This window comes from Triticum dicoccoides, chromosome 6B (assembly GCF_002162155.2).
Source record: "Triticum dicoccoides isolate Atlit2015 ecotype Zavitan chromosome 6B, WEW_v2.0, whole genome shotgun sequence".
NCBI lineage: Eukaryota > Viridiplantae > Streptophyta > Magnoliopsida > Poales > Poaceae > Triticum > Triticum dicoccoides.
Genome location: NC_041391.1, coordinates 287,623,614 through 287,650,881, shown reverse-complemented (window position 1 = coordinate 287,650,881; position 27,268 = coordinate 287,623,614). Strand labels below are relative to the sequence as shown.

Sequence of the window (27,268 nt, the reverse complement as noted above, 5' to 3'; positions counted from 1 at the left end):
GGACATATCATTTCCACCTCCCTTGACCAATTTAATCAACTGGCTAAACTGGTTCCACAGTTACATCTTCATAGAAATGATAGTTGGACAATCAGGGGATCTGTTGGTAAAACTTATGCTATTCATATCTACAACCAAATGGTGGAGCATAAAGAAGAGCACCCAATCTTTCATATCATCTGGAGTAGTTCTAGTAGGCTAAAGCACAAATTTTTCTTCTAGCTGGTGGCACATTGTAGAATCAACACCAGACCGCTTCTTGGTAGAAAGGGAATGCACCTAGATGACCCTTTCTGTCCAAATTGCAACCTACAAGCAGAGGAGACAACCATGCATCTGCTTTGGGACTAAATATCTTGATGGTCAGCAAGTACCCGCGAGCACCAAATATTGTGTCCCTTAATAAACATATCTTCCCAATATTTCCCTAACTTTTAATTATTATATGTGATAATGTATTCGTAAAATGGGGTGGGCATGAATATTAAACTATGACTGTAACAATAAACAACAAGTAATTATAATTGGTGCTCATTTGGAAAAAATGTAATCGGTGCTACAAACAACAATTGATTTAAAGAAAGCATCCAACAACTTCCAGTCGGTGCAACACAACACCAGTTGATTAAAAAAAGCAGTAGCAACAGGCACCCCCACCGAGAGCTATCTCACCTCCCCCCTTATCCACACGTTGCCATTCCTCCTCCTCACCACCCAACGCCGCTCCGATTATTTCAGTTATTATTATAATATTCTTTATTCTATGTTATTTTTGCATTGCATCTTGGCATCATGCGATCATGTTCTTATATAATCTAGAGCATCCTAAAAACTAGGAACATTTTCAGAAATTTATTTGAGGCCTCCTATTTTATTTTTGTTGTTTTTCTCAATTCCACTCCAACCTTCCCCACAATCCCATGCCTTTTCTATTTCAATCTTGTCCTCCAATAATTTTGCTCATCACTGCGGGAATTCTCTAATTCCTGGCAGACAGAGAGGAACATCAGTATATGAGGACACCATTCTTGCAATGAGATGCTTGCCAAAACCTTTTGCTGCGGAAATAGTTCTGTTGGGCTGCTGGAACATCTGGATTCAGAGAAATGGGAAAGTTTTCAGGTCTCTCCCTCACATCATTCAATCGTGGGGATTTCATCTTAAACAGAATTTCAGTCTCCTTCGTCGTAGAATTAAGAATAAGTTTCAATCTATGGTTAAGCAATAACATGTAATATGATGTTTTCTTTTCCTAGATCAGCATTGGCTGAGCCTCAAAAGAAAACGTTGGCCCCCTCTGAGATTTGTACCATTTCTTTTTAATATATTTACCATAGAACAATTGTTCTACGGTGTTGGGGTTAAAAAAAAACAGGTTTTTCTCGTAGCCGGCCCACCTTCATCTGGTCAAAGCACGGACGATCCAGATCTGACGGTTTGACGCGTCCCAGTTCATCCCCGGCCAGCCACGGCCCGCGGAAGCCCGGTTCTAGCCCTCTCGAGCGCTCCAAGCCCATCCGCTCGAGCCGCGCGCCTCGCGCTCACCCGAGCTCCCGAGCGCCTCCTGGATTCTGGGCGAGTTGCCTCGCGGAAGCAACTGCTCCGCCGACACCGGTAAGGACCACCGCCAGCCCTCTCCTTCTTCCTTCTTCCCTCTCTCTTGGCTCTCTCAGACGCCGCCGCCGCCCTGCAGGAACCCGCAAGCTCCGCCCTGACTCTGGCGAGAGGAGCCGCCGTCCCGCGCGTCCGGCGCTGACCGATTTGAGCTCCGCTGCGCCGGATCTGCACCTTCTCCGGCCGCCAGCGCCGGATCTGCACCTTCTCCGCCGCCTGGATCCGCCGCGGACCGCCACCGAGCCGGCCATCTGCTCCGACCCCGGGCAGCTGCGCCGCTGCAGCCTTCCCTCGCGTCGGCGGCCGCCCCGCATCGCCCTGCTCGCTGCCGATCCAGCCACGTGGGCCAGCATCGTCCGCAGCCCCGCCCAACCGCCGCTCGCTCGTGGGCCGTGCCTTCTCCAGCCGTCCCCAGCCATTCCAAGGCCCCTCTGGTGAGACGCCTCAGCTCCTCTCTCTCTCTCTCTCTCTCTCTCTCTCTCTCTCTCTCTCTCTCTTCCATGTTGGTCAGCGGAGCGTAGGATAGGTTTGTTCGCCTGGTGGCGCTGTATAACGAGATGCGCGTAGGTTAGTTGGGCAGCAGTCTCTGTTTCGGCCCAGTTTCCGTTTAGGCCGAGTTATTTCTCTGTTAATTGCTGTTTTACAGAGAACCCTCTATCTGTTTTGTAACGACCACCGGGCATCTAGTGAAACAAATCATGTGACCATCAAGCCACCTGACTCTGCCCGATGATCATTGATAAAATGACACGAGCAATTTGCATTCCACTGTTCTTACATTTTTTATATCATTGCAGGCAAATCTTCAACGGTGGATTCCCTTGGGGCATCTTCTGCGATCACTTCTGGGAGCATGGCGAAGGTAGCTGTTGGGCTAAGACAGGGTACAACTCTAACTTCACTTAACAGATAACATGCATTAATTTTTTTGTGCAACAAACTTGCATTACAGTTAACGTTAACTGTGTTTGGTTTTCATCTGAAAAAACTATGTTCGCTTTCACAATGATATTTAGCTTTTACGAAATAACGGCTCGCTAGTTAATCCTTGCTTGAAATAAAATTATCAAATAATGTTATGGACCAAGTATTTGTTAGATTGTGAAACCTACAAACTAGCTAAATTATTTTTACCCTGGTCCATGCTAAACGCTGTCAACCTCTGTAAACAGGGATAAGTTAGCTAAGCAATCCTGCATGATCACACTCGACTGTGCGTGCAAGTTGTAATTGACGTTGCATCTATATGACGTCATCAAACTATCTATGATGAACCTAATTAAACTTACTTTGTTATGTTTCGACCTACTGACTTGAACAACGGCCATTTACTTTGGCAAGTTCTTCTGTTTACCATGAATACTATTTAATAGAAATCAAACCAAATTTATGATTTTACATGTTACACTGTACATTAAAAGGTGTTTGACTTAGGACAAACTCAGAAATTCATGAATTTAAGGGCACCAAGTTTTTTTTATGGGAATAAAAAATGGATACAAGCTGTTCAATTGTTAAGGGCAACAATTTGGAAGGATTAGTTTGGGTTTTCGCCGGCTGTTCTGTTCCGGTTTCGTGTGGAGGAAGATGGGTGACTGAAAAAATGAGAGAGAAAGAGGGCTTGTTTATCCATTCCTCAGAATGTTTTTAAACCAGGCTGAAGAAATTCAAACGAGTTGTCCAAATTTTTTTAATCCCTGAGAAAATTCAAATAACAATAATTGATTATTATTTATTCCAGTAATCATTGTAAATGACACCAACAATTTGTATTCCACTGTTCTTACATTTTTTTAATCATTGCAGGCAACTTTACTGCTACCAATCCCATTGCATCAACTTCTGGGAGCGTGGCCCAGGAAGATGCTGGTTCTTTTACTGGACTAGTTGCTGCGCTTAAATCGGGTATGTTATGATGAACATCAGCTGTGTTCCCTATCTAGTTTTTATGAAATAATGGCTCACTAGTTTATCTTTGCTTGCATTAAACTATCATGTTATGGACCATGTATTTGTTAGATCGACAGTCGGAACCATATTTGTAAAGTTGTCAAATTACAACAAAAGTGTACTGACAAAGATATTACTTGAAGCTGGTTCATAATTACTCATCACTCTGTGCTGTTCTCCTTTCTACATGTGATTGTAATAATTCAATTCTAGTTCAAACTGCCATCCACTTATGCATATTTTCAGGGTTATTAGATACTTGCGGATGCCATCTCCTTGGCCTGCCTCGCCTCCTCCTCACCTCTCCCCTCCTGCCTCCCACTGCCGCCCCCATCTTTACCACCCCACTTTAGCTCTGTATGCACACAACCACCAATAGCCCAGGGAATAGAAAATCCACAAGGAAACGGGAGTAAGCAGTAGGACCTTTGTAGGGAGCAGGCAGGGATGCAAGTAACAGGAATGGGACGAGGAATGCGCCGGGGCTGCTGGGGAGGGAGGCGCCAGCGAGTGGCGTGCGAGGCTGGCCATTCCATTTTCTTGCTTCCTATTGGAAGGAGGTTTTAGGCTTTTAGCCGTAGCTTTATCCCCATCTTGTACCCATCTCTACAATTAGCTAAGGGAAAGTGACACTTCTATATTCTAATTTACCAACCTGAAGTCCATCTAAAATAATCTCCAACACGATTTTGGCATTCTCCATAAGTTAAAACTGTGAAGCTTACTCCCTCGACGAAACAAGAGCACCAGTTGGCAATTGCCGTGGCTAATCAGTAGCTCCGTGCCGATCAGGTGTTAATCCTCACACAAATACTTTTGATAGAAGCTGCTGGGCTTGGTGCCACCCTTCTGGCTCCTCCGGATAAAATTTGTCATTCAGATAAAAAGGGCAGCCCGGTGCATGTAGCTCCCACTTGCGCAGGGTCCGGGGAAGGGTCCAACCACTTTGGGTCTATTGTACACAGTCTTTCCAACATTTCTGTAAGAGTCTGTTTCCAGGACTTGAACCCGTGACCTCATGGTCACAAGGCAGCAGCTTTACCACTGCGCCAAGGCTCCCCTTCATAAAATTTGTCATTCAGATAATTTTGTAAATTGGTAGCCTCTGGCTGAACTTTTGAGCCTTGTTCTTTGAAAGCTGGTATAAAGTGTCGTGATATTGCATCTAGAATTTTCATGAACTGCAATCCATATTTCTCGTGAGGTTCAAAACTAGCTATCTAGAAACAGCACAATATTGGTTAGCTACATGGATGTCATACAGACATACACACATAGTCAGACACAAAGCACGTAATTCATGGTGCAGGTTTCTACCTTGAGGAAAGCATGAAAAGCAAAATCAGTGGCTGTGATGGCTGGGGGAGTATTGAGGGACATTGCAAGCCATTTCAGTCCCTTGTCTAAACCATGTGGATGCGGGGATTTGATCATTTGCCCTGTTTTACTTTGCACTTTGATAATTTGCTAATTTGCCACACAGGAAGGTAGCGAATTATCAAAGTGCAAAGAAAAAGGGACATATGATCAAATTCACCTGTGGATGCCGCATATCCTTTATTTCTGTCCGTAGAGAAAGTTACGCAGTCATATTTTTGTTCTATTGCAAAACAATAGTTTGTTGAACAGAAGTCTTTTATTTGAATAATGTGATGATGTAGAACATTGTATGTAATAACTTATCAAGGTTTATCATATGGTTTCATAGCACAAGCTATGGCAAAATGTAACTTCTATTTTATGTGTGGTGTATATCACTGCTGAAATTAAAAATAGCTATATAATAATGTTGGCTGTTACGTGCTGAATTAAAAATAACTATATAGTAATGTTGGCCTCTTTAACTAGCAGGTATATAGTAATGTTGGCCGTTACATATTGAAATAGCACTAACATCATACTCCCTCTGTTCAGAATTACTTGTCGCAGAAATGGATGTATCTAGAACTAAAAATACGTCTAGATACATCCATTTCTGCGACGAGTAATTCGGGACGGGGGGAGTAGCAAATTGTAGGGATCAATTCACTCAGTAATGACCAATGAGTAGTACTCTGTAAAACAAACAAAAAACTCTACCTGATTACATGACATATCCACAAGCAAACACCAAATTTCCAAAGGTTTGCCCTTTCGATTTCAACTATTGACTATTAAAATCATCCGCCAAGCGATAATTGTTGAACTGTACAGTATTGAGTAGAAGTTCAATATGTGAGAAAATGAATGACAACACATAGGAATCTAAAATTTAGTAGAATGCCAAAAAATTCCAAGGCAGGAACGACTGAGCACCCTTAAAGATAGTTAGATAGCAAGTACTCTAGGTAGTAAAATACCTTCTAAACTAATTGAATGTTATTATCCGCTCCTGCTCTGTTGCTTCTATAAATGATGTAGGCTCATACTATTCGAAGTGCTCTTTATGTATTATGTGTGTCGTATAAGAAACAAAATACTAGAGCGTATAGAGTAAAGTTAATTCACTCCATTCATAGTAACTCCCTGAATTAAAAATAACTACTCCCTCCGTCCGGAATTACTTGTCGGAGAAATGGATGTATATAGACATATTTTAGTTTTAGATACATCCATTTTTATCTTTTTTCGCGATAAGTAATTCCGGACGGAGGGAGTATATAGTAATGTTGGCTTCTTTAACTAGTACTCCCTCCATTTCCTAAATATAAGTCTTTTTAGAGATTTCAATATGGATTACATACGGATGTATATAGACGTAGTTTACAGTGTAGATTCACTCATTTTGCTTTGTATGTAATCCATATTGAAATATCTAAAAAGACTTATATTTAGGAACGGAGGGAGTATATAGTAATGTTGGTCGTTGCATATTGAAATAGCACTAACATAATAGCAAATTGTAGGGATCAGTTCACTCAGTAATGACCAATGAGTAGTACACTCTGTAAAACAAACAAAAAACTCTACCTTAGTAGGGACTAGCATGACATATCCACAAGCAAACACCAAATTTCCAAAGGTTTGTCCTTCCAATTGCGACTATTGACTATTAAAATCATCCGCCAAGAGATAACACACAAACTATTGAACTGTACAGCATTGAGTAGAAGTTCAATATGTGAGCAAATGAACGACAACACATAGGAATCCAAAATTTAGTAGAATGCCAAAAAATTCCTAGCCAGGAACGACGGAGCACCCTTAAAGATAGTTATTCCCTCCGTAAACTAATATAAGAGCATTTAGAACACTAAAGTAGTGACCTAAACGCTCTTATATTAGTTTACAGAGGGAGTAGATAGCAAGTACTTTTGAATGTTATTATCCTCTCCTGCTCTGTTACTTCTATAAATGTGCAAGCTCATACTATTCAAAGTGCTCTTTATTTATTATTATGTGTGTCGTATAAGAAACAAAATACTAGAGCGTACAAAGTTAAGTTAATTCACTCCATTCGTAACTCCCTGTTCGCTACGGAAAATTTCAGGATTGTGGTCTCGAACACACAACCTTCTAAAGAAAATTTTGTACCACCATTGCGACCTTCCGTATACAAATTCATGTCCTGCTCTGTTGCTTGTATAAATGTGTAGGCTCATACTGTTCAAAATGCTCTTTATTTATTACATGCGTCGTATAAGAAACAAAATACTAGACTGTACAAAATACTTGTAGCATACAAATTCATCAGTAATTAAGGGTTACTATCTCTAGCAGCAAGAATTTAGTGATGCTATTGCAACCGCCGGGATCGTTACAACATAAGTAAGGTAGCGGGGCAGGTGAGGGAGAGAGCAATTAGGTAAACAATAGTAGTAGAGTTTTAAAATGTCTGGTAACACCGTAGGTATTTTTAATACTTGTTTGTGTATTTCTTGCTTTTAACACTAAACAACAACTCATGTTTCAATTTGTCTGCAGATGCTAAAAGGTGTGTGGTGGGAATTGATCTGAACAGTGATGTCTTCAGCATGGCCATGATACCCGCAGATAAAGTACAATCTCGAATGGTGAACATCACAGAGACTCTTACAACAATAAAATATCAAAGGTTGATTGGGAAAGTTGCTAATAAGCAGGAGAAACACTTTTCCAATATTATGAAGGTTATTGGGAAAAATTTATCTGATCTCCGATCTGATCCGGATCTGCTTTCTTTGCTCACTCTGGATCGCATAACTAAGCTCCTTCATGTGGATATTCCAATCTTTGGAAAGGAATACCAATTCACTCCGACACACATTTTAGCAATGTTATTATCAGATTTTAAAGCTATGGCAGAGGCAGCTGTTGATATGGATGCTATCGTTGATGAGTTCTGCATTGGCATCCCTGGCTATTTCACCAAATCCCAGCAGATAGCTGTGCTTCAGGCCGCTGATATCGCCGGCCTGAATGTTTCAGTATTCAGTGCGACCACAGCGATTGCTTTGATGCATGCAGTACGTGGAGGAGGGAGTGATCAAGAACAAAAGGTTGCTTTTGTCGATGTGACTGATTCTGCCATGCAGGTTTGCATAGTTGTTTTGGAGAAGCGAGCAAAGCCTGATCCGAAACAATCCCAGACTGCTGCTCCTCGACCCCAAGCTAAGCGAATACTTGAAGTCTTGTCATATTCGTATGACCTCTTGCTCGGTCAGAAAGATTTCCTTAATACTCTTGTGAAATATTTCAAAGAGAATGGCCAGAGCACTGCTAATCTGCAAGAGGATTGTCTAAATCTCATGATACAGAATAAGCAGGTTCGGTTAAAAAAACAAAGAAATAATGATGAGGAATTGGGCCAACTGATGTTTCGTAGTGAAAAAATCACAGAAGCAGAGTTCAAATGCATATGTAATCCTTTCGTGCAGCGAATGAAGGGATTACTTCAGAAGGCTATTGACAAAGATAACAGAAAATTCAGTGCTGTTTTCATTACTGGACCTGGATCACACATTTCTCCTATATATGACTGTGTTCAAGAAGTTTTTAACATGACACCAGGAGTATTAACCGGCACCACATATGAAGGTCTATCAGTGGGAGTTGCAGTGGGCTGTGCCCAAAATTGCGCCATTCAAAGCAAAAAGTTTCTTGCATGCTCCAGTGAAGATGAGAGGAGTAAATACAACATGAAAAAGCTTTTAGAATGGCAGGTATGAGGAACTCTTCTAGATTTCTAATTTTACACACGTTTAGCATCGCAAATCATTTGAAATAATTTTTCATCATATGCAGGTCAAAGACAAATGGGCTTTATCAATAAAGGTATAAAATGAGAAATGCATCCAATGCCAAGTTTTGTGTCTGCTTTCAGTGTGGTATTCAAATGGCAGATCTCAATTTGGTTAAAGTATATATGCGGGGGACTATTTAATTTATAGCTTCCTTCATACATTTCGTTGGGTACTCTGTGCATAGATGATAATTAAGTCTTCAAATATATCTCTGTTGCGCAATGTGCCTTTTATTGCCAATTTATTTTGTCAAAAATGTCATCTATGGGCCTATCTCTAGATAGGAACAAAAATGATTTTAGCTACAGTAAACGTAAATATTTTTTTTACCTATTGCTTATGGAAGAAAGTTAATTAATTATCATATTTTAGGATGAAAGGACCGAGGTTTCCATTGCTGGTACTGTTGATGGTAGAGTCGAATTGATGACTCAAGAGATCAATGATGCCCATCTTAAAGAGTGCAAGATGTTGTTGCCAAAAACAATAGAAGATATGATTTCTCACATGAAAAAGGTTTGCATGATATATTTTTTCTTCATTTTTTTGTGGAATATATAGAAATGCTCATATGAGTTCTTATTTGCAGCTCCCGGATTTCCTTAACATCCAGGAGAGTTCCATGTTAGGGAATTTAAGTTTCTTCAAGTTATTGGATGAGCAAGTAACAAAGTACTTGAAAGATGTGTTGGATGGTGGTGGCTTGGATGCTTATGAAACATATGTTCGCATTTTCTCAAATGACATTGAGCCGGTCTGTCCTTTTCAATCTCCTATCTAATTTGTTTCATCTCATTATGTCTTATTGGTAAAAATATCTACAATGGTGATGAATATGTATTGTTCTTTATGCAGGTTATAAAATGTTTCATTGAACGGAAGAATGGGCATGACACAAAACAGAGAAAGATTGATAAGCTTAAAACCATGTTCAAGGCATATACCAAATTTGTCTCTCCTGATGTTATATTATATTCTGCGATTCCGCAACCAGCAAAGACAAAGGTATTAGAACAACCACAAAAAATTCAGTTTAATTTGGAATTTCTGTATTAATGCTGGGATATGACAATATATTTTAGTTGATCATAATGTTGTTTGTTCTGCAGTTCAACGAACAATGTGACATGGTACGCCAAAGGTTCAATTCTACTAATGCTGTTCATCAAAAGAAGAAATCAAAAGCTTACGTTCCTGATGAATTTAATGCTGAACTAGATAGCATGATTGAAGAGCTTAATGATGCCTATAAGGAAACACTTGCAAAATGGTAATTAACTCTCGATCTGTATGAACTGTAGCTTGTCCAAAAGTTGGAGATTTTTTTGTAACTTACCAACCCCTTCTCTTTTTCGTAAGACTGAGTTATAGGTAGGGCCAAAAAAAGCCACAAAAAAAGAGTCAAATCGCACCATCTCTATAATAAGTAGATGCCTTTTTTTCTCCTGAGGTTGTCGGAATTATTCTCAATAAAAATATTGGCTACAATTGAGGAGGTCTTATCAATGAAATTTCCATTTACACGGGATCTAGGCATAAGCCTTATTCCTATTTTGGCATTTTCGATTTCAGGGCTTTTAGCCCCGGTTAGTGAAGGATCAAAGAAGCTTTCTAGTTATGAATCGGGTATAGAACCCATGGGAAGGGCTTGGGTACAATTCCGAATAAGCTATTATGTGTTTGCGCTCGTTTTTGTTGTTTTTTGATGTGGAAACCGTCTCTCTATACCCTTGGGCAATGAGTTTCGACTTATTGGGTGTATCCGTTTTTATCGAAATTTTGATTTTCGTGCTTATCTTGTTAGTTTAGTTTATGCATGGCAAAAAGGAGCCTTGGAATGGTCTTAACTGAATATTTAGACAAAAAAAGAAGGAAAAGGTTATATTGAGACAGTTATGAATTTGATTGAGTTTCCCTTGACCAAACAAGTTCCAATTATGTTATTTCAACTACACCAAATGATCTTTCGAATTGGTCAAGACTCCAGTTTGCCTTTATTTCTTAAAAGGTTTGATCATATTAATGTTTAAGACCTGGTTATTTTTTTCACCTTTTATCTAACTTTACAATGAAGACTAATCAAGTTACTGTACTCCGGAAGCAGGAAACCAAAAAAAGTGAAATTATACTACAACATCCTTCAAGATGATTATCCGGGCACCATTACGAAAATTCGTGAGACACTACTGCATCCAGAGAAAAAGAAGATTTTAGGATGTCGTCTGCTGCCTCTTCAACTTGAGCATCAGGGAGTTCCACATACATGGTTACATCTCTACTTGCAGGGCGAGAAAGATGATGCTGTAATGCTTCATGTAAAGAAGCATAATGGTTATATTATAGGTTTTGATAACAAGGAAAGACAATCGTTTGAGCTTACGATGGGAATTCAGGATGATGAATTGGCCCCTCCCAAAATCCCCAGAGCTAAATACGTGGGCTTTGGTTATGATTATATCAGCCTGCTGAAAAAGGAGATGGGATCGGAAACTACTGACATTCTGAAGTTTGTTTGTCAATTTGTACTGGATGTGACAAACTTTCTGAATTCCATACATGTGCTTTCTTATTTTGGTTGTGACCTTAATCATCGCCAGGCGTGTCCATTGTGTAGTAGTCCAAGAGCCGCCCAACGGGCAATTGTCTGCATATCTTTCATGCTGTTTGAGCCATCAAGGATTAAAGAGATTGAGAACGCCATATACAATGGTGGGTTTTTAGGCCAAGCTCTCACTGAGGTACTTATGCAGGCCATATGGCATTGGAAGGAGATGTCGGACGTGTTGCTGAGGTATGACAGACCCGAACAAAAAACTGAGATTGAATTTATTGATGCTATCAAGATTAAGGTGAATCTGCACACCGTGCAAGCAATAGCAAAATTCCTGTCTTCAATTCTCAACAGAAAGGCCAACGACACCGACAAAGTAGAAAAAAAACAGGATGACTCTGACGAGGATGGTGAACATCCTGATGATGAGGGTGAACATCCTGATGATGAGGGTGAACATCCTGATGAATATCCTGCCGGAGATGGTGATGACAACCAGTTTCCGCCCCCTTCGCCTGCAGCACCTGGCGATGGTGATGACAAGGAGAAGCAGCTGAAAGAACCACCCATGGAAGGGCGGCAACATGGCCAAACCCTTTTACACATTTTTGATGTGCGTTTTACGGGTCATAAGAAAGATCTCAGGGGCATCGTGGTTCATGAAGGGCGTGGCAGCCATGTCATCAACTCACTGAAGTACGTAGTAGGATATTGGAGATCCTCTAATGACCTGGGTCGTCAGATGCAACTTGCTGCGCATTATGTCCATAAGGTAAGCTTTTTAGGATAATGATATAGTCCTCAAAATGAATATGATTTTCTGCGCAAACATGCCCCTAGTAATTATTTTCTTATAGATAGTGAGATTTCTAAATATTGGGCTATGTTTTATCATCCAGCTGATATATGATGCTTCTGTGATGCAGCAATCTCTGAGCCTTTCTGGACCATCAGTTGCCATCTCACCGGAAGATGGATGTTCCCTCGAGTTCTTCCCCAAACGGTGGAACAAATCTGTCGCTGGTGATGATCTTGCTTTAAAAAAGAAGGATACTGTTGTCATGCGATTGGATGATGGGCGATCGTATTATAATCAACAGAGGCTCAAAGAGATTAGTCTTGGTAGCAACTCTTTGCTGGTGTCCTATGCAATCTTTACTGGAGCTGTTGAGGCGACCATGGAAATCAGTCTGCGACTGCCCCGTGAGATATTGTGCGCCCATGTACTCAACCTAAACATATGTGGCTTCATTGAAGTACAATTGACATCTCAGGATACTACGATACTGCAAGTTCATGCCCATCCAAAGCACGGCATAGTATCCAGAGACCCAATAGATGGAAAGCCTGTCCTTTTGTCAAAGCACTCGGCCCTGTCTCCAGGCACTGGAGGGTATGTCTCAATGCCCAAGCATCCAGGTCTGCTTGACCTGGTCCATTCGACCACCATAAGCGTTCCATTGGTACGACCAGTTATGGTTGTGAAGCTTGATTCTGAAATCAAGTTTAGTGGGACTCTGGCCATCCAAGATGTTGGTTGTATGGACATCGATGGCAATCTCTGCATTCCAAGAGAGGTTGACGTCAGCAGGAACGTCAAGACCAGATGGAAATCCGGCCTGTTTGGGATTGATTACCAAGTAAAAATGAATCTAGTGAACAGATTCCTTGTTTGAAGACATCACTGAGAATAGATCAGACAATTCAAAGCTATGTCTCCATGGTCTGTACCTACATGGAAGGGGAGATGCTGCTAAACGAACTGCCTTTTCCTCTACCGACTCCCTCCATTTTCAATCTTGATCAGATCAAGGCACTCACCTTAGACAACCTAGTGTCTGAGAATGGTAAGCATACCGCCCACAAGTAATACAACGGCCGGTCTTGTTGGTCGTTACTCTTGGCTTTGGCTCACATTGTTTCCTGAAACTAGGTGCAGCTCTCAGTTTTGCGGACCTGGAAATCAAGCCTCTCAAGTTGAAGGGCTACCCTACCGAGTTCCTTGTCTGCTACAGGGAGGCCATCTTTTGGCTCTACCATCAGCGAGAAGATGGGTAGCGCAGATGTGGCCCCCTGATTCTGAAGACGCCGTAGAATCGATGATCATTTAGTTGAAAGATAAAATTGTTGTTGTGTTTTGTTTCCCTGTCATCTGCCGAATGCCTCGCCCCCTTGCAGGACCAGATTTGATGCAAACGTTAGCCCCTGCCCTTGTTTTTAAGTATCAAAAATAAGGAAAGGCATGATGTTACTGTGAATTTTTGAGCTGGAAATGCAAGTAAAGCGAATCATTTCGACGGTGACCGACACATTCATGGAGATTTCAGAGTATAAATCTCATTGATCATGTCCCTAGGCAATAAAATTGTTTTGACTTGAGTTATTTTGATGGTTCTGTTTGATACTAGCTACACATAAATTCAGGGTATCTTTATATTGGAGAAGTTAAACGACCGCCATAGTTGGTAGAAAAACGGAATTACTATGTCATGGCACTACAAGTCTACAACAGTAAGAAACACAGGCATTGCTAGTACTAAGTAGTACTTGAGGTGATGAATGACACTGCTAGTCTGAACTTTTGTAGTAACCGAAGCATCCAGTAACAACTGTCCGCTATCTTATGCAATTAGTCACGAAATATGTTCAGCAGATTACTGGAGTTCACTATCCTCTGTGCCAGCAAAATTTCAGTGATTTTGTTCAAATTTTGGTAAAACTTCATTTGAATTTGGGGTTCTGTTTCGGTATGAAATTAACGAAATATTTTCCAAAATGTCTGAAATTTTGTGGGTCACAAAAATTCTCATCACGATTTTTCTCCCTGGTTCAGAGTGTAGCAGTTCACACTACGATAGAGTTAAGAGTATAGGAGTGACAAAATGTTTCAACTCAGAAATCTGAGATCATTTATCTCAACCCAGTTGTTTCAGCTTAAAATTAAGAGTAAAATTCATCTATGGTACCTGAACTTGCGTCGCGAGTTCACTTTGATCACTGTACGTAAAGAGGTTAGTCAATACGGTCACTTTGTACAGGTTGAGGTGATTATACGGTCGCTGACCTGCCTGCCGTACAGCTTCGTATTTTATCTGAGTTGATCGGTCAAACACATTGTGTGCCAGCGTTCTCCCTATGTGGGTCCCACCTGTCAATGAATGAAGGAAAGAAAACAAAGAAGAGTCTAAAAAATTGCGGACGTGGGGGGATTCGAACCGAAGACTTGGCAACTCGCGTGCGATAGCCAATTGAGCACACGAGACACGATGTTTCGTGCAATGATTCGGAGCCACATTATTTTATACATAAACGCAGCACATGTTGTGCACACTCACATCACGCACTAGCACGGGTGCATGCAGCACACAGCCACACACACATTTTTTTTTTTGAATGTTGGTAGTGCAGCTACTAAATTCATTGATCAGTAGAGGAAAAAAAGCGAGCTACAGGGGAACCCAAGGTGGGTCAGCGCCAAGCGGCTCAACAGGAAGGAACAAAAGAAGGAAAAAATAAGGGTCGCGCTAACTGCCACACGTGTGGCAGGAAGGAAGACGCACCACACGTTTTTAATGTAAACAAATTGTCACGTCATCGCATGCATGCATGCAGGAATCTTTTTAGATTTTCAATTTTTAAAATGTTTTATCTCTTAAACGAAAAATCTGATTGAAAATCCGTTTTCACTATTAAATCCCTCGCGATGAGATCTTCGAAACTAGATCCCATGCCGATATGTTTTGATGAAATTTTTTTTGAATTAAAAGTTGTCATGTCTATTGCATATGAATTGCCATGATGTTTACACTGAAGTTGCCATGATATGTTTCAGCTATTTTCTTCTACATTTAAAAGTAAATTTTGACATTTATAAAATAGGGAATTACAAAACTAGACTTGCCATGAACCATAAACTAAAATTGCCATGATACATGCACGTAAAATTGCCATGGTTCATACAAAAAATAATTTTCATGGTCAAAGTACTGAAGTTGCCATCATCAAAATACTAAAATTGCCATGATCTACAAACTAAAATTGCCACATGGCAACTTTAGTTTAAGCCCTATGGCAACTGCAGTCTAAACATCGTGGCAACTTCTGGCAAAAAAAAAATTCGTCGAAACATATCAACATGTGGTCTAGTTTTGAAGATCTCGTCGAGACGGATTTAATGGTGAAAACGGATTTTTAGTTCGCTTTTTTATTTAGGAGATACAACATTTTTAAGCCGAAAACCAAATTTTTTTGCTGATGTCATCTATTCATACGTGGCAAAATGAGTGGTGATGGAGGCGTGTGGGCGATGTGCAAACGCCCACACGTGTGGGCGTTAACATTTCCGAAAAGGAACACCATCGTGGGCACTCAGCCCGGATCAAAAGGAATACCCGCTCCGGCCATATTCCATAACTTAATTTCGTCTCTCACTCTCTGAACAAACGCTTCCTTCCCCATGAATTCTTGCTGAAAGATCCTTCTGATCCGCTCTCACCATAATTCCCAGGACATCAACTGGATCAAGGACAAGGTTCCTTTCTTTTTGTCTTTTGTTGCACGGCCAAAATAGCCTGAGAGTCAGTCTTTAACACTAGCCATTCCATCCTATGAGTCAGGTAACAGCGCCGGCATGCTGGACAACGTGGCGATTTTCTGCCAAGAATAACGAGACCAAGGACACTCAATCAGTAAGTTTGGCGCGGTCTCGAGGCTTCGTTCACAAAGGAGGCAGAAGTAGTTGTTCTCCCAACCGCGGCGAAGTAGGACATCAGGCGTTAAAACCTTGCCCAACAGAATCAAAGCGAGATTTTTGGACAGTTTTAAGGAATGGATTACTACACATCTATGATGATTGTAGAGGATATAGTTATTGCTCCTTAATGCTATTATCCAAGGCTGCTGGAGAATCTGGACACTGAGAAATCGAAAGATTTTTAGGCAGGAGGTGCCGAGTATTAACTGCTGGAAGTTTTGGGTCGAAGAAGATTTGGGTCTTTTACAACACATGACTGTCCATAAGAAGAAACAACACTTTCCGGGTGCCCATGCATTCCATATCAGGTTGTATCCCTCCATTTGAATTGCCCCCTCGAACTGCAGCAAATAGGCAGATCTCGCGGAGTACTCACGCGACGACGTAAACCACCAAGCAATGATGCCCGGCTGTCCCTCCCGCAGCACCACGTCATCGAGCAGTATGGCCAAGCGAGAGAGTTAATGTAACATTTCGTCAGTAAGACCGATGGCGAGATCCGACAGCCAAGTGTCCTCTTGCATAGCCTCTTGAACGGTGCGGTTTTTCCGAGTGGAGATTCTGAAGAGTGCAGGCGCAATGACTTTGGGGCACTGTCCGCCTAGCCATCTATCATGCCAAAAGTTTGTTTTCCTACCATCTCCGAGTGATATCTCTGTTGCCATAGCAAACAACATCTTATCTCTGTCATCACACGGCAGTGGCAAACGCGACCAAGGTCTAGGTGGATCTTTCCAGGCCAGCCATAGCCACCGAAGGCGTAAAGCGGCGCCAAATTTTGCAAGATTCAGCACACCTAGACCACCAAGGTGTTTTGGCCGACAAATCTGATTCCAGCTCACTCTGCATTTGCCACCAGTGCAAGTGTCCTCACCGCTCTAAAGCCACACACCACAGTTCGACTATCCGCTTCAATGCCCAAACCGGAGTTTGTGCACCGTCATCATGTAGATTGCCAACGCAGTGAGGCCCGACTTAAGAAGCACAAGGTGACTGCTTTTCGCCATTAGACCACCCTTCCATGTGGCGGTCTTGCTGCCAAATTTGACCAGCAGAGGGTCAAGATCAACCTTGGTGTGGTTTTTGAGGGATAGAGGCATCCAAAGATAAGTGATTGGGAAATTCTTGCAAGGGATGCCGAGAGGTGCCAGGATGTCGTCGAGGTTGAGTGAGCCGCATCGGATGGCAAGGGTCGAGCTCTTGGTTGCATTGACGTGAAGGCCTGAGGCTTGAGCAAAGCATGAAAGTATCAGCTTAATCATTGTGGCATCGCTCTTCTTTGGGTTCATGAACAAGGCCACATCATCGGCATAGAACGAGCATCGCATTAGCGGTGTCCGCCCAGGAAGCTTTGAGAGGACGCCGCTAGTAGTGGCCAGGTTCATCGTTCTTTGCAACGGGTCCATGGCGAGAATGAAAAGGAAAGGAGATATCAGATCCCCTTGTCTAAGCCCTTGCCGGTGTTGAATTGCCTCCGAGTGTTGCCCATTAATGATCACTCGCGAGGTTGCGGTCCTGAGTAACATGGCAATCCATTCCCGCCAACGCGTGCCAAAGCCTCTTGCCTCCATCATCTCCATCAAGTAAGGCCATGAGAGTGAATCAAAGGCCTTGGCAATGTCCAATTTTAGCAGTATTGATGGTTTCTTCGATTTGTGCATTTTCCGCACCGTGTTCTGTACGTACAGGACATTCTCTTGTATACACCGCTTCTTGAAGAAGGCACATTGACATTGATCAACCAAACCATCGAGCTTGGGCGCAAGCTGGCTTGCCAGAATCTTGGAGAATATTTTGATTACACTATGAAGTAGCGAGATTGGTCTGAAATCCTGAAGAGAGTCTGCCCTTGCTTTTTTGGGATTAGCACAAGGAAAGCAGAGTTTATGCGAGCAAGACCCCGGCTGTCCATGCGGTAAAGTTGGTCGAGGGCCTCCAACAGATCGTATTTAATGGTTTCCCAACATTGTTTGAAAAAACTGCCGGAGAAGCCGTCCGGTCCCCGCACTTTGTCCACTGGTACTCCGACAGTTTTTAATGGTATCTCATCTATTGCTCGTTTAATTTCCTCAAGTGATAATTCCCCCTCAAGATCTGAGAGGTCCATATGGTCCACCTCCAGCTCGTCCCAACTGAGGGCAGTGGACCGAGGTTTCTCGTTGCCCAATATATTCTGGAAATGTAGGTGAGCTAGCTCGCTCATCTCCGTCGAGGAGGATACCGGTCCAGATGGTCCCTGGAGAATGTGGATTGTGTTGCGTTTGTGTCTAGCGTTGGCTTTCCTTTGAAATTTTTTGGTGTTAGCGTCTCCTGCCTTTAACCAAAGGATTCTGCTTCGCTATCTCAATTTTATTTTCAGGAGAATGGCAAGACCCATGCATTGTGATTTCAGCTTTGTCTCCATGCCCAAGTCCCTGCAGTGCCTCGCCATGCAGCCCGTGGTCCTTGAGGAGAGCCACACATATATACCAACTTTGTCTGCGCGACATGGCCACATGGACGACAACAGCGACCCCCACACCGATAGCTCTCCTGGCCATGCGCTGCTGGCGCGGCTGCCGGAGCACGACCCGGCTGCCACTGATATTTCAGGTGTGCATGTTGTGCGCTATGCTGCTAGCGAGTGTATGCGTTAGGCCAATTCCACCACGCGACCCTATTTTGTCCGGCCCCGTCCGTTTGGGGTAAAAGAGACAAACGAGGCGGCCCAGCGCGCGACGGCCCGGACCCATCTGGTCCGTTTTGCGTCCGGGCCGACCCATTTCAAGCGCAAACATGCGTCGGGTTTGGGTCGCGGCTGTCGGTGTCAAAACCGGCGGATCTCGGGTAGGGGGTCCCGAACTGTGCGTCTAAGGTCGATGGTAACAGGAGACAGGGGACACAATGTTTACCCAGGTTCGGGCCCTCTATGGAGGTAATACCCTACTTCTTGCTTGATTGATCTTGATGAATATGAGTATTACAAGAGTTGATCTACCACGAGATCGTAATGGCTAAAACCCTAAAAGTCTAGCCTGTATGACTATGGTCCTTTACGGACTAAGCCCTCCAGTTTATATAGACATCGGAGGGGGCTACGGTTGTACAAAGTCGGTTACAAAGAAAGGAATCTTCATATGTGATCGCCAAGCTTGCCTTCCACGCCAAGGAGAATCCTATCCGGACACGGGAGAGAGTCTTCGGTCTTGTATCTTCACAGCCCATTAGTCCGACCCATGTCCAACAGGCCGGACATCCAAGGACCCCTTAGTCTAGGACTCCCTCAGTAGCCCCTGAACCAGGCTTCAATGACGAGGTGTCCGGCGCGCGAATTGTCTTCGGCATTTCAAGGTGGGTTCCTCTTTCCGAATACTCCAAGATAGTCATCGGTCGAACGTGTCCGGATCTGCAACACAAGTACCACAAAAGAATATAATATTTCACGAGTCCAATCTGCCAACGACTTTTCGCAATGTGACATCACGCTCGCTCGATCATTATTTTGAACCGTTTCCTGTTCTGAGGTTCCGCGTTTCGAGGCGAGGTTTCTATTGGCACGTCTTGTCGAAGCAGAGATCGTGTCCCCCTATCGCGGGATTTTTATTAATACGAGCGTGGGTAACCCAACCATTCCATTGGAAATATTCCATGGGAATAGGCAGGTTTTCAGGCTTAGGAGGAGGCGTTCGATACCCGTTGCCTTTATAAAGGCGCAAAGGGTCGTCTTTATTTACGCCAAACTTCTCCTCATCCTCCTCAACCTCGAGTTCTAGCACCCAAGGCTCGACTCCATTGCTTCAATCCTGCCAGTCATGTCTGGACCCAGCCCGCAGGGTCGATGGATGGCTTCCTCTATTACAGAAGAAGATATTGCGAAGCTCCGGGCAGCTAGATACCTAACCGCGGAGATCCCCCATAGGCTTCCTGCTCAAGGACAGATTATTCCGACCCCCAGATCCGGCGAGAGGGTCGTATTCATCTCTCACTTCCTCCGAGGGTTAGGTTTTGCTCTTAACCCCTTCGTTTGGGGGCTCAAGTTTTATTATGGACTAGATTTTCATGATCTAGCCCCAGATTCCTTCCTTCACGTTTCGGCGTTCATCATCACGTGTGAGGCCTTCCTCCGAATTCCCCCACACTTCGGCTTATGGCTCAAGACCTTTAGTGTGAAGCCGAAGGTGGTCGACGGGAAACAGGCGGAGTGCGGCGGCGCTGTAGTGAGCAAGCCTACCAATGCTCTTTGGCCAAAAGGTTCTTTCACTGAAACTTCCAACCAATGGCAGCGGGAGTGGTTTTACATCACCGAACCCCGCGGTTCTAAGTGGGCAGCTATACCTGCGTTCCGTTCGGGCCCTCCGTTACATCTTGCATCATGAATTAATAGGGGACTGGACTGGGGATCAGTTGACGAAGTATAGACCCTGCAGAGCTGCATCAGAACCCTCCTTGAGAGGGACATCGATCTTGTCAACATGATTCAAGTAATGCAAGTCCGCCAAGTCCTGCCATGCTAGCGTATGCCTCTTTGCATGTGGGAATTCAATCTGGAAGGACCACGAACCCCCCAACACTTCTTTGGCACTACGCACAAAGGGATGTGGAAGTTGTTTTTTGGGAAACGAAAACAGTGGCCGGACACCACAGAGGACATCAGCCTCGACTGCAACCATCCGGATATCCCGGTAAGCGTTCAACTCCCAAACACTTTGTAGTTAAGCATGCCGAAATTCGTTACTGAGCAAACTACTATTTCTTAGGGCTGGATAAAGAAAGCGTGGAAAATCCGGTGTTCGGCCCTCCTCCCCGAAGACCCAGAAGATCCCGTACTAACAAGGATGCTAGCCCCGGCACCATACCAGATACCTATGGAGGAGGATAATGCGGAAAGCGGGAAGGCCCAGGGTGGCCCCCATCCTGGAGGTATATCAAACATTATGTCCGGGGGAATCAGAATTCCATCATCCGAGGACAAAAGCGAAGGAGGAGTCGATGTCTCTCCGTCCCATGCCAAGAAGAGGGCTGCTTCCGAAGACTGGGAGGGAAAGGCTCCGAAGCGAGGCAAAGTGCCCCAGTCGGGCGGCTCGGGATTGAAGGATGGTGTCTTCCATAGTCCCATGATGAGGACAAGCCTCTAGCCAAATCGTAAGTGAACCAAGGGTGCTTTTTAAACATGCCCTGTTCCTTTCTTGTTACCAGGGTAACATATAGAATATATGTTTTTGCAGCTCGGCAGATAGTCTTCCTCACCAATCCTCTTCCTCGGGGGATCTTCTTCCGGAGATGATGGAAAGCGAGACACCTCCTCTGGTCTCCCCGCCCAATAAGGCGGACGACTTTGAGGTGTCGTCCTGGAGGGTCTCCCCTGATCAACAAGTGGTGCAAGGGGTGACGAAGATACTGCCCGAAGGTGTTACTTTTGTTGGAAATATGCCCTAGAGGCAATAATAAAAGGATTATTATTATATTTCCTTGTTCATGATAATTGTCTTTTATTCATGCTATAATTATATTATCCGGAAATCGTAATACACGTGTGAATACATAGACCACAATACGTCCCTAGTAAGCCTCTAGTTGACTAGCTCGTTGGTCAACAGATAGTCATGGTTTCCTGACTATGGACATTAGATGTCGTTGACAATGGGATCACATCATTAGGAGAATGATGTGATGGACAAGACCCAATCCTAAGCATAGCACAAGATCGTGTAGTTCGTTTTGCTAGAGCTTTTCCAATGCCAAGTATCTTTTCCTTAGACCATGAGATCGTGTAACTCCCGGATACCGTAGGAGTGCTTTGGGTGTACCAAACGTCACAATGTAACTGGGTGACTATAAAGGTGCACTACAGGTATCTCCGAAAGTGTCTGTTGGGTTGACACGGATCGAGACTGGGATTTGTCACTCCGTTTTTATGGAGAGGTATCACTGGGCCCACTCGGTAGTGCATCATCATAATGAGCTCAAAGTGACCAAGTGTCTGGTCATGGGATCATGCATTACGGTACGAGTAAAGTGACTTGCCGGTAACGAGACTGAACGAGGTATTGGGATACCGACGATCGAGTCTCGGGCAAGTAACATACCGTCCGACAAAGGGAATAGTATACAGGGTTGCTTGAATCCTCGACATCGTGGTTCATCCGATGAGATCATCGAGGAGTATGTGGGAGCCAACATGGGTATCCAGATCCTGCTGTTGGTTATTGACCGGAGAGTCGTCTCAGTCATGTCTGCATGTCTCCCGAACCCGTAGGGTCTACACACTTAAGGTTCGGTGACGCTAGGGTTGTATGAATATGAGTATGCAGCAAACCGAATGTTGTTCGGAGTCCCGGATGAGATCCCGGACGTCACGAGGAGTTCCGGAATGGTCCGGAGGTAAAGAAAACTATATAGGAAGTGCTGTTTCGGCCATCGGGAAAGTTTCGGGGTCACCCGGTATTGTACCGGGACCACCGGAAGGGTCCCGGGGGTCCACCAGGTGGGGCCACCTATCCCGGAGGGCCTCGTGGGCTTAAGTGGGAGGGGAACCAGCCTCTAGTGGGCTGGTGCGCCCCCCCTTGGCCCCCCCTGCGCCTAGGATTGGAAACCCTTGGTGTAGGGGGGGGGGGGAGCGCACCACTTGCCTTGGGGGGCACTCCACCCCCCTGGCCGCCCCCCCCTTGGGAGATTGCATCTCCCAGGGCCGGCGCCCCCCCTGGGGGCCTATATAAAGGAGGGCAGGGGGGAGGGCAGCCGCACCCCAAGTCTTGGCGCCTCCCTCCCCCTGCCACACCTCGTCCTCCTCCCGTAGTAGCTTGGCGAAGCCCTGCCAGAGTTCTGCTGCATCCACCACCACGCCGTCGTGCTGCTGGATCATCATCAACCTCTCCTTCCCCCTTGCTGGATCAAGAAGGAGGAGACGTCATCCGCTCCGTACGTGTGTTGAACGCGGAGGTGCTGTCCGTTCGGCACTTGGTCATCGGTGATTTGAATCACGGCGAGTACGACTCCATCATCACTGTTCTCTTGAACGCTTCCGCACGTGATCTACAAGTGGTATGCAGATGCAATCTCTCTCCCATGACTCGTTTCTTAGATGAACTCATAGATGGATCTTGGTGAAACCGTAGGAAATTTTTTAATTTTCTGCAAGTTCCCCAACAGTGGCATCATGAGCTAGGTCTATGCGTAGTTCTCTATTGCACGAGTAGAACACAATTTTGTTGTGGGCGTAGATCTTGTCAACTTGCTTGCCGCTACTAGTCTTTTCTTGCTTTAGCGGTATTGTGGGATGAAGCGGCCCGGACCGACCTTACACGTACGCTTACGTGAGACAGGTTCTACCGACTGACATGCACTAGTTGCATAAGGTGGCTACTGGGTGTTTGTCTCTCCTACTTTAGTTGGAGCGGATTAGATGAAAAGGGTCCTTATGAAGGGTAAATAGAAGTTGACAAAATCACGTTGTGGTTATTCGTAGGTAAGAAAACGTTCTTGCTAGAACCCAATTGCAGCCACGTAAAAGATGCAACAACAATTAGAGGACGTCTAACTTGTTTTTGCAGCAATTGTCATGTGATGTGATATGGCCAGAAGTTGTGATGAATGATGAATGATATATTGTGATGTATGAGATCATGTTCTTGTAATAGGAATCACGACTTGCATGTCGATGAGTATGACAACCGGCAGGAGCCATAGGAGTTGTCTTTATTTTTGTATGACCTGCGTGTCATTGAAGAACGCCATATAAATTACTTTACTTTATTGCTAAACGCGTTAGCCATAGAAGTAGAAGTAGTCATTGGCATGACAACTTCATGAAGACACGATGATGGAGATCATGATGATGGAGATCATGGTGTCATGCCGGTGACGAAGATGATCATGGAGCCCCGAAGATGGAGATCGAAGGAGCTATATGATATTTGCCATATCATGTCACTGCTTTATATAATTGCATGTGATGTTTATTATGTTTATGCATCTTGTTTACTTAGAGCGACGGTAGTAAATAAGATGATCCCTTATAACAATTTCAAGAAAGTGTTCCCCCTAACTGTGCGCCGTTGCTAAAGTTCGTCGTTTCGAAGCACCACGTGATGATCGGGTGTGATAGATCCTTACGTTCACATACAACGGGTGTAAGACAGATTTACACATGCAGAACACTTAGGGTTAACTTGACGAGCCTAGCATGTATAGACATGGCCTCGGAACACAAGAGACCGAAAGGTCGAACATGAGTCATATGGAAGATACGATCAACATGGAGATGTTCACCGATGATGACTAGTCCGTCTCACGTGATGATCGGACACGGCCTAGTCGACTCGGATCATGTAAACTCTTAGATGACTAGAGGGATGTCAAATCTGAGTGGGAGTTCATTCAATATTTGATTAGATGAACTTAATTATCATGAACTTAGTCTAAAGTCTTTGCAAAATATGTCTTGTAGATCAAATGGCCAACGCTCATGTCAACATGAACTTCAACACGTTCCTAGAGAAAACCAAGCTGAAAGATGATGGCAGCAACTATTCGGACTGGGTCCGGAACCTGAGGATCATCCTCATAGCAGCCAAGAAAGCATATGTCCTAGATGAACCTCTAGGTGAAGCACCCATCCCAGAGAACCAAGACGTTATGAACGTTTGGCAGTCATGTGCTGATGATTACTCCCTCGTTCAGTGCGGCATGCTTTACAGCTTAAAACCGGGGCTCCAAAAGCGTTTTGAGAAACACGGAGCATATGAGATGTTCGAGGAGCTGAAAATGGTTTTTCAAGCTCATGCCCGGGTCGAGAGATATGAAGTCTCCGACAAGTTCTATAGTTGTAAGATGGAGGAAAATAGTTCTGTCAGTGAGCACATACTCAAAATGTCTGGGTTGCACAACCGCCTGTCCCAGCTGGAGATCAACCTCCCGGACGAGGCGGTCAGTGACAGAATTCTTCAGTCGCTCCCACCGAGCTACAAGAGCTTTGTGTTGAACTACAATATGCAGGGGATGGTGAAGACCATTCCTGAAGTATTTTCAATGCTGAAATCAGCAGAGGTTGAAATCAAGAAAGAACATCAAGTGTTGATGGTCAATAAGACCACTAAGTTTAAAAAGGGCAAGGGTAAGAAGAACTTCAAGAAGGACGGCAAAGATGTTGCCGTGCCCGATAAGCCATCTGCCGGGAAGAAGTCAAAGAATGGACCCAAGCCTGAGACTGAGTGCTTTTATTGCAAGGGGAAGGGTCACTGGAAGCGGAACTGCCCCAAATACTTAGTGGACAAGAAGGCCGGCAACACTAAAGGTATATTTTATATACATGTAATTGATGTGTACCTTACCAGTACTCATAGTAACTCCTAGGTATTTGATACTGGTGCCGTTGCTCACATTTGTAACTCACAGCAGGAGCTGCGGAATAAGCAGAGACTGGCGAAGGACGAGGTGACGATGCGCGTCGGGAATGGTTCCAAGGTCGATGTGATCGCCGTCGGCACGCTACCTCTACATTTACCTACGGGATTAGTTTTAAACCTCAATAATTGTTATTTAGTGCCAAGTTTGAGCATGAACATTGTATCTGGATCTCGTTTAATACGAGATGGCTACTCATTTAAATCCGAGAATAATGGTTGTTCCATTTATATGAGAGATATGTTTTATGGTCATGCCCCGATGGTCAATGGTTTATTCTTAATGAATCTCGAACGTAATGTTACACATATTCATAGTGTGAATACCAAAAGATGTAAAGTTGATAACAATAGTCCCACATACTTGTGGCACTGCCGCCTTGGTCACATTGGTGTCAAGCGCATGAAGAAGCTCCATGCTGATGGACTTTTAGAGTCTCTGGATTATGAATCATGTGACACATGCGAACCATGCCTCATGGGCAAAATGACCAAGACCCCGTTCTCCGGAACAATGGAGCGAGCAACCAACTTATTGGAAATCATACATACTGATGTGTGTGGTCGAATGAGCGTTGAGGCTCGCGGAGGATATCGTTATGTTCTCACTCTCACTGATGACTTGAGTAGATATGGGTATGTCTACTTGATGAAACACAAGTCTGAGACCTTTGAAAAGTTCAAGGAATTTCAGAATGAAGTAGAGAATCAACGTGACCGAAAGATAAAATTCTTATGATCGGATCGTGGAGGAGAATACTTAAGTCACGAATTTGGTACACACTTAAGGAAATGTGGAATCGTTTCACAACTCACGCCGCCTGGAACACCTCAGCGTAACGGTGTGTCCGAACGTCGTAATCGCACTCTATTGGATATGGTGCGGTCTATGATGTCTCTTACCGATTTATCGCTATCATTTTGGGGATACGCTCTAGAGACAGCTACATTCACTTTAAATAGGGCACCGTCTAAATCCATTGAGACGACACCGTATGAATTATGGTTTGGGAAGAAACCTAAGCTGTCATTTCTAAAAGTTTGGGGATGCGATGCTTATGTCAAGAAATTACAACCTGAAAAGCTCGAACCCAAGTCGGAAAAATGTGTCTTCATAGGATACCCTAAGGAAACCATTGGGTATACCTTCTACATAAGATCCGAGGGCAAGACCTTTGTTTCCAAGAACAGATCCTTTCTGGAAAAAGAGTTTCTATCGAAAGAAGTAAGTGGGAGGAAAGTAGAACTCGATGAAGTACTACCTCTTGAACCGGAAAGTAGTACAACTCAGGAAAATGTTCCTGTGGTGCCTACACCAACTGGAGAGGAAATTAATGATGATGATCAAGGTACTTCGGATCAAGTTGCTACAGAACCTCGTAGGTCCACAAGGACACGTTCCACACTAGAGTGGTATGGCAACCCTGTCCTAGAAATCATGTTGTTAGACAACGGTGAACCTTCGAACTATGAAGAAGCGATGGCGGGCCCAGATTCCAACAAATGGCTTGAAGCCATGCAATCTGAGATAGAATCCATGTATGAAAACAAAGTATGGACTTTGACTGACTTGCCCGATGATCGGCGAGCGATAGAAAACAAATGGATCTTTAAGAAGAAGACGAACGCGGATGGTAACGTCACCATCTATAAAGCTCGACTTGTCGCTAAGGGTTATCGGAAAGTTCAAGGGATTGACTACGATGAGACTTTCTCTACCATAGCGAAGCTTAAGTCCGTCCGAATCATGTTAGCAATTGCCGCATACTATGATTATGAGATATGGCAGATGGACGTCAAAACGGCATTCCTTAACGGT

General features: G+C 43.9%; 1 protein-coding gene across 2 annotated transcripts; it reads left to right on the top strand.

Moving 5' to 3' along the window:
- Positions 1 to 1,323: 1,323 nt before the first annotated feature.
- On the top strand, positions 1,324 to 13,663 carry LOC119322932. Of its 2 annotated transcripts, none has more exons than XM_037596471.1 (13): positions 1,324 to 1,614; positions 1,694 to 2,048; positions 2,412 to 2,498; positions 3,421 to 3,519; positions 7,468 to 8,684; positions 8,767 to 8,796; positions 9,138 to 9,281; positions 9,355 to 9,519; positions 9,621 to 9,770; positions 9,875 to 10,035; positions 10,870 to 12,088; positions 12,243 to 13,163; positions 13,256 to 13,663. In XM_037596471.1, exons 3-12 carry the CDS (start codon positions 2,468 to 2,470, stop codon positions 12,990 to 12,992), a joined length of 3,966 nt encoding a protein of 1,321 aa, XP_037452368.1. In that variant the 5' UTR covers positions 1,324 to 1,614; positions 1,694 to 2,048; positions 2,412 to 2,467; the 3' UTR covers positions 12,993 to 13,163; positions 13,256 to 13,663. The 2 variants fall into 2 exon arrangements, with proteins under 2 accessions (XP_037452368.1, XP_037452369.1); XM_037596472.1 differs by having other exon boundaries at positions 13,250 to 13,663.
- The last annotated feature ends 13,605 nt before the right edge of the window (positions 13,664 to 27,268 follow it).